Source organism: Arvicanthis niloticus, chromosome 1, assembly GCF_011762505.2.
Source record: "Arvicanthis niloticus isolate mArvNil1 chromosome 1, mArvNil1.pat.X, whole genome shotgun sequence".
NCBI lineage: Eukaryota > Metazoa > Chordata > Mammalia > Rodentia > Muridae > Arvicanthis > Arvicanthis niloticus.
In genome coordinates, this window is record NC_047658.1 from 82,093,004 (window position 1) to 82,105,509 (window position 12,506).

A 12,506-nucleotide genomic window follows, 5' to 3' on the forward strand; every position below is an offset into this window, starting at 1 on the left:
AGACAGATTTCCAGAGTCGTTGTACCAGCTTGCAATCCTACCAACAATGGAGGAGTATTTCTCTTTTCTCCACATCCTCACCAGCATCTGCTATAACATGAATTTTTGATGTTAGCTATTCTGACTGGTGTGGGGTGGAATCTCAGGGTTGTTTTGATTTGCATTTCCCTGATGACTAAGGATGATGAACATTTCTTTTTTTTTTAGTTGGATATTATATTTACACTTCAGATTTTATCCCCTTACCCCATTCCCCCCACCACCCTGGAACACCCATCCCATCCCCCCTCCTCCTGTCTCCACAAGGGTGTGCCCCCCCACTCCTACCTCCCCACCCTCAAATTCTTCCCCGCCTTCATGAGACAAAGGATCTCCTCTCCCACCCATGCCCATCAAGACCATCTTCCCCTAGGTATACAGCTGGAGTCATGGGTCCCTCTCTATGTGCTCCCAGGCTGGTTGGTGGTTTAGACCCTGGGGAGCTCTGGTTGGTTGGCACTGTTGCTCTCCTCTTGAGGCCACCAACCCTTTCAGCTCCTTCAGTCCTCTAACTTTTCCATTGGGAACCCTTGACCAGATCAATGGTTAGCTGTAGCCGCCTGCGGCCACAAGTCAAGTGGGTTCACCTGAAAGGGGGGCTGGGAAGGAAAGGGGACGGAGGGCGAGAAGAGATGAAGCCAAGACAAAGTTCTCTGATCAAGGCTTGAAATTTAATAATTGGCTTTCACATATAAAGGAAAAGGGGAAGCCCCACCCTCCAGAATCTCTTCGGCTCAGTCCAGGGGCCGGGCAAGGCCATAGCAGTCTGGGGGGTGTCAAGGATAACTCAGCAGCATGGGTGAGGGGTGTGCATCCTTAATCAGGGGCCTGAGGTGTAGTGAGCAAGCTCAGCAGGCGATCCGTTCAGCTCAACTCCTGTGGCAGACTGCAGGTCTCCAATGCAGGCAGCTTCCCAAGTCCTTTGTTATTTGGATCTCTAGTGGTAAACAGCATGTTCTGGTCTGCTCAACCTAGGGGCTGCTCAACCTAGACAGGTTGGCAGCGTGGGGGAAGGGCACAGTTAGCTTCGAGCATCTGCCTCTAGATATGTCAGACTCTGGCAAACCTCCGAGGAGACAGCTACATCAGGCTCTTGTCAGCCTGCACTTCCTGACATCCATATCAACGTCTATCTTTGGTGACTGCACATGGGACAGATACCAAGGTAGAATGGTCTCCTGACGGCCCCTCCTTGAGTTTCTGTCCCACACTTTGTCTCCATATTTGCTCCCTTGAGCATTCTGTCACACCTTCCAAATAGGACCGAGGCATCCACACTTGGTCTTTCTTCTTCATGAGCTTCATGTGGTCTGTTAGTTGAATCTTGGCTATTTCAAGCTTTTGGGCTAATATCCGCTTATCAGTGAGTAAATAAATACCATGTGTGTTCTTTTGTGATTGTGTTACCTCACTCAGGATGATACTTTCTAGTTCCAGGATGTTGAACATTTCTTTAGGTGCTTCTTGGCCATTCAAATTTCCTCAGTTGAGAATTCTTTGTTTAGCTCTGTACCCAATTTTTTCATAGGGTTCTTTGGTTGTCTGGAGTCTAATTTTTTGAGTTCTTAGTATATATTGGATATTAGCCTTCTATCAGATATAGGATTGGTAAAGATCTTTTCCCAATCTGTTGGTCACCTTTTTGTCTTATTGACAGTGTCCTTTGCCTTACAGAAGCTTTGCAATTTTACGAGGTCCCATTTGTCGATTCTTGATCTTAGAGCATAAGCCATTGGTGTTCTGTTCAGGAAATTTTCCCCTGTGCCCAGGTATTTGAGGTTCTTCCCCACCTTATCTTCTGTTTGTTTCACTGTATCTGGTTTTATGTGAAGGTCCTTTATCCACTTGGACTTGAGCTTTGTACAAGGAGATAAGAATGAATCGATTTGCATTCTTCTACATGCTGACCTTCAGTTGAACCAGCACCATTTGTTGAAAATGCTGTCCTTTTTCCACTGGATGGTTTTAGCTCCTTTCTCAAAGATCAAGTGACCATAGGTGTGTGGGTTCATTTCTGGGTCTTCAATTCTAGTCCATTGATCTTCCTGCCTGTCTCTGTACCAATACCATGAGTATGCTCATGCTTCAAGAGAGGCTTGCTTTTTAAAATGGTCCCTGCTGAGGCAAAAAGGAGGTCTGGATGGACCCCAGTGAGACCACAGAATTGCCATTGCCAGTCCCTTCCAGCAGATCTGCAAGCTGATCAAAGATGGGCTTTATCATCTGTAAGCCTGCAACTGTCCGGTCCAAGCTGGATAGCAGGAAAATACATCTTAGCTAGAGGAAGGGCATGTGTGTGAGCATAGCAGAATGCCTTTGTGTGAATGCCTGAGACGGTGGTTTAGATGAGAAGGATGAGGATTCTATCCTGGCTTCTCAGAAGATACTGTGAATTTAAGATTGGCCACTGCATGTATCATAGCCTGCCTGCCCGGGCTGTGTTTAAATAACAAAGACAAAAACAAACAAGGGGATTCTCACAACCAACTCCTGCCACATATATCTGTATGTACTTGTAACAAGAAAAAAGAGGCTATGAGTTTAAATGAAAGGTAGGAGACATATATGGGAGAAGTATATTTTAAATTAAAAAAAATATTAAATTGTACAAAAAGAGACCTTTTAAGGAGGAGACCAAGAAATAAAGCTTCCCTCTCATGTCTTCAGAAAGTGGGCTTAGTGATATATAACATGAATCAGTTATTAAAACAAGTCTTAAAAAAGAGCTTTGAAAACCAAAGGCATAAGCCTAAGGATAAGAAACAATATAAGTAGTGAAGTATGAAGAACATTTTTGGATTTAAAAAAGTTTAAAGGCCTATTCAATATTAGGGTTCAAAGCCTTATAGAAAATGGCAATTATAAGGAATTAGTTAAGCCAAAAGAAGAAACTTACTCATTAACTTAAAACAGTTCTTAGAAATAGATTGTCATGGCTGTGACAGCTCAGTCACTTCAAGTTAACCATCTTGTTGAATGCAGTGACTGCTGTATTAGACAAGCCAAAGACAAGGCAGGAAGCCTTCTAGGAAGAAGCAGAGAAAGCAAGACTGGGCTGAGAATCACACCAGTAGTCTTGAAAGAAACAAAAGCAGGCACTGCTTTTTGGTATATTGAAAGGAGTATACTTTGATTCTTGTAAACCATTTCCTTAAATGTAATTTAACCTAGGACACAAGAAGTTCTGAAAGTTTGTCCATAGGAGGAGATAGCTCCACACACAGATTTCAGCTTAAGATTATGAAGACTCCTTTGGGGGTGTATGGTGTGTCTGCTTCTAGTTAATTTTTCTTACATTTTCAGTGACATGCTTTTGGATCTGTTTTTCCTTTTTTTTTTTATGATAGTTTTATACTTAATTTTAAAGATGTACTTATGTGTATGTCTTTGTCTGTATGTGTGCCATATGCATGCAATGCCCATGGAGTCCAGAGCTGGGCATTGGATCTCCTAGAATTGGAGGTATAGGTAATTGTGAGCTGCCTGATGAGGATGCTGGAATTTGATCCTGGGTCAATCTGTGAGGTCAGTGAGTGCTCTTAACTTCTGAGCCATATTTCCAGGCAAATAATAAATATTTGAAGGTTAATATACGTTACGGTAGTACTTTTGTTCTGAAAATGGTTTAGTCTTCAGATTGCTCAGTTATAGAGTATATAAATTAATGAAGTAATCTGTAAAGAGATTATTTTTATTCTCATCTCACCATTCCGATATCTAAGCTGTTGTAAGCATCCTCGTCAGTGGCTAGGGTGCAGCTTGCCTCTGCATGTGTTTGTTCATGCTTTTGTAACCCAGTGCTCTTTTACAGATGATTCTCTGGGACTGGGACTTGAAACAGTGGTGTAAACCTCATTACCAGGTGAGTATGCACAGTACTGATGCCTGTCGAAATTACCCATCCTTCAGGTAAAGCTGCTCACATGGGATTTCTGTGTAATAAATGTTCTTTGTCTGAGCTAAGGTAGCCAGAATCTTCATGGAAGTAGGTTTGTAAAAGTTTATTAAATACAAAAGAAAAAAAATTAAAAAACAAGTGCTTTAAAAGTACTTGTAATATAATCATGGGCCGAAAATAACTAATATCTTTTTAATGAGGACAAGCTGAAATTTTTTTATTTTTATTTTTTTTTTTTGTTTTTGTTTGTTTTTTGGTATGGGATGCTGATGTACAAAAGGGAGAGAAACAGATTTAAGGCCATATATGAAACACCAAATCAATGGCAAAACATTTTATTAGGGAAACAAAATGCTCTAATTTCTTTTCTAAAAAATACTTCTTATTTTTAACATATATACAGAAAATTGTACGGTTCAGTGGATTCCCACAAGCTAAACCTCTCATTTAACTAGTACCCATGTAAAAGCAGGGCATTACTGTGGCCTCGGAGCCTCACCTGCCTGGATCCCCAGTGAGAATCCCTGTCCTGACTTCTAATAGTTGTTTCTTATTTTCACATTTTTATATATGTATGCATAATGGAAATGAGATAATGTATATATTAAGTTCATTGTTATCACTTAAGCATTATATGTCATTATCAGAAAATGAGAATAGGAGTATGAGGAGAAAGAGAAAAATAACTTGGAACACATGCTATTTACTTTATACAAACTGCTGAGTTTTTATTTTGGTAGATCGTTTTAACTTGAAAATGTTTGCATGTATAGTCTACGCTATAAAATTTTATTTCATATGGCATTTTGAGACATTTTTTTACAGTGAAAGAGACCTTAAGTATTTTATTATTTACGTTACAGGAGTTTGAATTATCGTCAGCTTTATTTCACTAGTTGTTTCAGCACCAACTTAAAAAAAAAATGCTCCTTTGAATGGATGATTTTTATTTTGTATTTAAATGTTTTTGTTTGTTTTATTATTTTGTGTGTTATGGCTGTATGTATGCATGCCTGTGCACCATGTACATGTTTCAAAGACAAGAAGAGAGTGTCTGGAGTTATAGATGGTTGGGAGCCACCATGTGGGTGCTGGGAAATGAACCCAGGTCTCTGCAAGAGCAGCGAGTACTTTTAACTGCTGAATCATCACTCTAACCCCTGGGGTTTTGTTTTTGTTTTTTTGTTTTCATGACACAGTTATTTGTTGATTAATTTTTTTAATAAGATGTTTAAGTGTTTATATCATACTGTATAATACTGTATGTTGGGCATATTTCCTTTCCCATAATCCTCCCCTCTCCCTTCCAGTAGTTCCCTTTATTCCCATGATAGTTGTGCTTCCACCTTCTTTTTTTAATTAATTAATTTATTTGTTCACTTTGCATCCCAATATCAGTCCCCCTCCCAAGACTCCTTCACTCAGATACTTCCCCTGTTCCTCTCTCCTCATCGCCTCACAAGCTACACCTCTCCTGCTCCCCTCTCCAGCACATCAAGTCATTGCAGAACTAGGCGCATCCTCTCCCACTGAAGCCAGATAAGGTGGCCTAGTTAGGGGAACAGGATCCACAGGTGGGCAGACAACAAATTCAGAGACAGCCCCTGCTACCGTTGTTGGGGGACCTGATGAAGACCAAGCTGCACATCTGTTACATATGTGCAGGGGGTCCAGGTCCAGCACATGCTCACTTTTCCCATGGCAAGAACCAATCCCTGACACTATTAATGTTACTCTGCTATGCTTGCAGACAGGAGCCTATCCTAACTGTCCTCAGAGATGCTCCACCCAGCAGCCAATGGAAAAAAGATGCAGAGACCCACAGTAAAACATTAGATGGAGCTTGTGGAGTCTTATGGAAGAGTTGAGGGAAGGATTGAGGGACTGAAAAGAACAGTGACTCCACAGGAAGACCAACAGAGTCATCTAATCTTTACCCTTTGGGCTCCCAGAGACTAAATTTTATTTCTTAACAGTATGTGCAATAGCCACAATACCCCTAAGGATGAAAATGCCTCTGGACCTTGGTAAGCAAAATTATGCTACCACAGTAGTCGGATAAAATCAAGGAGTATGCCACACCTGACTTGAAATGGGATACCTTGTTGATGAGCTACTATAATGGACTTTGTTATCATTCATATTCACAAAGATCCCCAGTTTCCAGTTAAAAGAGAATCTAAATTACTGGCAAAATCTAAAGATAAAGTAGTAAGGGCAGAACCGTTGGCTTGTCCGACAAGCTTGTGTATGATGTTAGGCATCTCTGCCTTTATCAAAGTGTAGCATTCATCTCTAAAAGTACACAGCTCATAAATGTTCAACTTGATGTTTTCTCATACTGAAGAATTAACATTCCCGATCTCTCGTAGGCCATCTCTAATCATTCTTATATAATAATTTCAGAGATGCTTAATACTTACTTTTATTGAAATTACATAACATGAGATCACATCTGTATTTAGTTCTGATATGTATTTCAACTAGTGTTTTTTTTTTGTTTTTTTTTTTTTTGTGGAAAGCAGTATTACTCTCAAATTACTTTCAATGAGAGAGACTAGTTGGCATTAGACCAATTCTGGCCTAAAACTAGAAAAGCTGAATTAAATACTATAGCATACATTCAAGGTAACACAACATAGCCAAGGATTCAGAGCATGAAAGGCCAAAGACTCATAGTCAAGACAGAAGATAGAAATGAATGCAGGGGAAGTAACAGAAGTGCTTTCTCCTCCAGTCCCTTTGGACTGGACTGCAGAAGCAAGGTAACAACAGAACACCATCCCCTGGAAAGTCACAATGAAGTGCACATGTGTGCATCCACCTGCAGAAGATGACCTTTTTTTTTTTTTTTAGTGTTAAGCTTTCTGTGTAACTAATATATATTCCCCCCCCCTTTTTTTTTGTTTTTTAGAATTCTGGAGGAGGAAATGGAGTTGATCTTTCAGTGCTAAATGAAGCTCGCAATATGGTGTCAGACCTTCTGATTGACCCAAGCCTTCCTCCACAAGTCATTTCTTCTTTGCGGAGTATCAGCAGCTTGATGGGTGCTTTCTCAGGTTCCTGTAGGCCAAAGATTAATTCTTTTACACCATTTCCTGGATTTTATCCCTGCTCTGAAGTAGAAGATCCAGTAGAGAAAGGAGATCGAAAACTTCACAAGGTTAAAATACAGTAACCATACAGCCTTATTTATCTCATTTAATGATTCGTTTTCATTAAAAAATTCCTCTAAATGTTATATAATACACCACTTCTTTCCCAAGGATCAACTTCTTTTATATCATGCTGCTGAAGCTTTATGGACAGTTACAAATGAAAGTAATTCTGCACTCACTTTTCAGTAATTTCTTCCCAGGGCTGAGGATTGAACCCATAGCCTTACATACATGCTGGGCAAATTTAATGCTTCTAGCAATTTTTATTTTAAGTATCACTGTTATATTTAGCAGTTACCATTTTTGTGCTAAGAACTATTTGATATCGTTATAGTGAGAAGTAGAAAGCAGCAAGGAGCTTAATTCTAGAGAGATCATGTCATTAATCTCTCTTCATTTATAGAGTCAAGGAATTACATTGTTTGAACCAAGAACAAATGGCCATTATAATAATATATTATTATTACTAAATGATTTTTCCAGATTTAAAATCCTAACTCTGTTTACTTCCTGGCATTTTTACAGCTCAATGAGCACTGGTTTTTCCATAACTAGATATGGAATTAATTTTGTCTTGGTACTTAAAAATAAGATTTACTTTAGAAACTAATACATATAGGATATATTAACTTGGTACACACTATGCTTGTTTATTGTGCTGTTATCTATTGTTGAGTTGTGATAGCTCTTCAATATCTAAAATCATCAGGCTTTAAAGCTAAACATATTTTAGGGATTATTGTAGTTTAATTGCTAAGAACTGACTAAGAAAAGATAAAATTCAAATAAGTTTGTTTTTTAAAATTGTACTAGTTTATACAGAACCTAGAAAAGGAAAATATGGAGTTTTTTGAGTTAATTTGGTTTTGTCAGTCTCAATATTGGGGTTTATAAATATTGAAAAATTAAGCAAGGACAGTTATACACTTTAAAACTATTGATCATCTGGGTCGTAGATAGTTAATTGAAGCTGCTACTTTTAAAAAGTTTAAAAAATAGTGTATTTTTCACTAGAGTTCATTTCACAATGGTATTGATTCATGTGACTTTTTAGTACACCACATACTTACAAGCACCTAAAAGGTATGATAGTAGTTAACGAAATTCTTAACTATCCTTGAGTTTTCACCCAATATGTTTTTCTTATTCATTTCCCACGGACATTTATTAGTCTAAGGTAGTGATTTTTAAAGAGAGTAATTCTTTAAAATTATAATCATTAACAGGGAATGGTTGCTCCCTCCTGTAACTGCAACACTGGGGAGGTGGAAACTGAGGACTGGACTACATACTAAGACTTTGTCCCAAAACTTTAAAAAAGAAAACAAACTATTGTAATCAGAAAAGCCCCATTGAAAACATTATTATGCTGTTGTATTTAGTGTGTAGAAAAGTTTTTTTGTAGATTTAAGAAAACATTTTAAATATGATATTAATTAAGCAGAATGTCTAAATAGCTCATTTCCTAAGCTTTGTAGTTAATTAGAGTAATTTAGAGTGCTGGAGTCTGCTGACGTAATTCATTTAAAAACCAGGAAGTAACAATCTTGCCTTTTCTTTGTGTTCTTTAAACTCCTTATTAGAATTTCATATCTAATTTGTCTCTGATTTTGGAAAAGCATATAAACACAAAGATTTATTTTAAATCAGAAAATATCCTGATTGAAGCCCTCTCCCTCCCAGTTCCACCCTGACTAGTCCCTCTCCCCAATACTCCTCCCCAAGGGGAAGTCCCCTGTGGGTACCAGGCTGTCCAGGCACATCAAGTCCCAGCAGGGCTAAGCACATTTTCTCACATTGAGGCCCTTACAAGACAGACTAGCTATGAGAAGGGGATCCAAGGGCAAGCAACAGAAGACAGATAATTCAGTAGAAATGTGGGGGTTCTTTTTTGTTTTGTTTTTTTTTTTTGGTTTGGTTTTACATATATTACAAACTAAGAAAGACTATTTGAACCTAAGTCAAAGTAAGCAAGGGTTATATTACATCTAACTTACCACAAACTTTTATAAAATCAGTGTTCTTGTGAAAACATAAATACAGTATTTAGCTTTCTGATATTGTTGTAGTGTCTCTAGTGCAGGAAATGTATAAAGCGGACATTATATTAGATGTACATCATGGGCACATTTATTTATAATAGTTTAAGGAAAGTATTATTCCCTTTACCTGTTGTTTAGATCAGTTGAGAATTTACTCAAAAATTACAGTAAAATAACATTTAAGATGCTCTGTACTTAATTTAATCATTAATTTTAAAGGTAACTGAGAACCTGGAGCTTTTCCACAATAGTTATTAAGAACTTATTTACCTTTTGCTGAAAATATAAAAGGTAGTGACTACCCTGGGCCCTACCTTGTACTCTGAAGTGGATTTTTAGTGTCAGTCATCCATGACAATTTTTTAAGCTCTGATTTTTTACACACTTGAAACTATAAATGAAATGTAAAAATTAAAAAGTGTAGTTTGTCATAAGAGTTCAGGAGCTTTTTGATTAAGAAAAAGTAAATAGTTAACAATATCAAATGTGGAAATTGGAAGTGGAAGTAGAAAATTGGAAGATTTTCAGAGTGAAGTTTTGTTTTACCTGTATGTATTATATTGGTTTTTGATGTGCCATTATATGTAACATATTAAAGGATGATAATTTAACTGTTTTGAAATTATTTGACAGGGATTGAGTAGCAGAACCAGTTTCCCAACTCCACAGCTGAGGAGGAACTCAGGAGCATCAGCGTTGCTGACTAACGAGCACTATTCAAGGTGGGATCGAAGCAGTGGCAAGAGGCCTTACCAAGAACTCAGTGTTTCAAGGTAAAACCTGAGACCCTTTTCAATGTAAAGCACCCCCCTTTTTGACAAGTTTGTTGTAGTTTTAAAGTCAAGAAAGAATTGTTTCAAAATGCTAATAATCAGTAATAGTCCTATAAAAGACGTTAGCTCTGTTTAGTCATTGACTGATCTTGCTCTAACCTTAAAATTTTGTTATTATTGACCTCTGTTGCATTTATTCTAAACCCCCCCCAAATTATCTAGCTGTTTGGAATATCAACATTACCCTGGTGTACCCACTGCTGTGTGCGTTATTGTTCTTTGTTGCTGTTTTATGCCTTCATATTCATATTAGCAAAATATGAAATTCTGTAAAGAAAAAACCCCCTATGATCTTAAAAAACAAAACACCCCCTCCCCTTCTGTAGCAGGAAACAAATTGCTTGTTCTTGAGAAGTTTCCCATCAGGAATTTAGTAGAAGCAGGTATACTTCTATCATTTTGATGTTTTGTTACTGTTTCCAAACTTTGAATCAGAATCACTTCTTACGTTTCATATACTTCCGATGCTCTTCATCACATTAGTGATCAGAAATGAGGTGTAACTCCCCAGCCCCTGCCCGCAAGAGCTAAGTAGGATCTTACTATAAGTTGAAGGGAGTTCCGCCCTAACTCAGGGATTGTGAAGAATGAACTGCTGTTGGGTCTGATTGACTGTTGATGGATTGTGGTGTGGCGTATACAGAGGCTATTGAATGCAACTTACAATGCTTAATAAAAATCTTTATTCTTTTAGTATATATATATAAAAAGAATTGTTTCAGTATTTTTAGTACAACATAGGTTGTAATTCTTAAACGTGGTAAAGTCTGAGAAGACCCCAAGTATAGAGGCTATATTGAGACCTCTAGCTAGTGTTTTAGTTCTTGTCTATGTCAATGAAAAAAAATGGAATGAGATAAAGTATTGGGTGTTAACTATAAGGCAGAGAAATACTACTCTAGGAGCGAGTGAAGGCTTCTGAAGAGTGTAGTACTATGGATGGATTGAAGGGCAAGTTTAACTCAAAGGAAGTATTGCTCAAAATATTATTCCAAAGAAAAGAAAAATCAGAGAATTCCAGATATGGTTGGAGGTTTCTTTGGAGTAGAGTTACTACCTTTTCTCTCTTTATGTGGGTTTTCAGATGCATGGTGGGAAGATACAGTTTTGGGTTACCTTTTGTTTTTATTTAGCTTGTGTAGCCTACCTTATCAATAATAGTTACAATCAAGAAACTATTATAAAGTAACAATTTATCAAGCTTAGGTCAGCTGGGTACAGAGGATGTTGGAGTCTTTAAAAACCATATCCATGAAATGGCTTGGGGCAATAGTTCTCAGCTTTCCTAATGCTGTGACCCCTTAATATAGTTCCTCATGTTGTGGTGACCCCCAGCCATAACATTTTTGTTGCTACTTTATAACTATAATTTTACTAGTGTTATGAATCATAGTGTGAAAAATCTGTTTTCTGATGGTCTTAGATGACTCTGTGAAAGGGTCATTTGCATCCTGGAGGGTTGTGACCCACAGGTTGAGAACCAATGGCTTAAGGTAACTAAAAGCAGTTAAGCATTCTGTGTTCCTGGACCCTTTTGGCCTCTTCTGCAGAGGCTGAAACCTAGAGCACTCCCATATGCTAGGCACACTTTCTATTATTATGTTGGGGCATCTTTCAAATTTATGGAAGCAGTCACTAATCCATCGTGTAGTATGCCAGTTACTGACTTGGAAAAGACAAATCATATTCTCTAGTCTTACCATAGTTGCTAGTTTAAGGTAGCAAGAATGTTCCAAATCCTGTTCCTACTTAAAGCAAGACTACATACATATTCTATAATCCTTTGAGAACTAGCTTGAAATGAAACACCTTAACTCAGAAATCACAGTTAAATGAGGCTGGGAAAATACAAGAACTAAAATTTTATGAGTATTAATAAATACCATTTCCCTGATAACAGAGGATTCAATTCTTATATCTTTCGAAAGCCATGAAAGATATTGATCTTTTTCTTGTGTGGGTAGAAACTTCTTTTCAGTCAGCTATCTGGGTTAGTAGAGTTGTAATGAATGGAAATTCCATGTTAGGCCACACTATCTTACTATTGAGCAGGTGTAAAGCTAAACTTTGTTTAGTTTGAGCTGTGTAATTTACACATTTGAAACAGTAGATGGCAGGATTGGTACATAGATGTTCATATGTTAAACTATGTTAAGATTTATGTGTGAAGTATACTCAAATAATTATAATTACCACATTCTTTTGTGGTTTTCAACTTGAATTTTGTTGTGTTTGATCAAATTAGTTCTTTTCTCATAAACCTTTAATGTATAGAACCGTAGAGTGAAGTATGAATAATTTATAGTACAGAAGAATGAGAAGCAGTAAAAATTTTGTCTTGAATGTAAACATGATTGTTGTTGTTTTGTTTTTAAATGAAAGTTTGATACAGGCCAATGAGAAATAAGAAAGAGGTGTAAGCTGAAGACTTAGGTTTCTTTGCCCTAGGAAGGAATCATCATTTTGGAAATACCTAGTTGGGTTTAAGTTTTGGTTTTACTCTTCACATTTGAAGTATGGCAATATATTTTCAGTT

The 12,506-nt window shown here is 37.4% G+C and overlaps 1 protein-coding gene across 1 annotated transcript in view; it reads left to right on the plus strand.

The window, feature by feature from the left end:
* The window catches only part of Pde3b (phosphodiesterase 3B), a 131,430-nt gene that overhangs the window by 72,082 nt on the left and 46,842 nt on the right, over nucleotides 1-12,506 (plus strand). Inside the window, exons 2-4 of the mRNA XM_034487275.3 lie at nucleotides 3,851-3,901; nucleotides 6,852-7,100; nucleotides 9,771-9,910. Of these exons, the coding sequence (XP_034343166.1) occupies nucleotides 3,851-3,901; nucleotides 6,852-7,100; nucleotides 9,771-9,910 (440 nt within the window). The remainder of the gene's footprint in view (nucleotides 1-3,850; nucleotides 3,902-6,851; nucleotides 7,101-9,770; nucleotides 9,911-12,506) is intronic.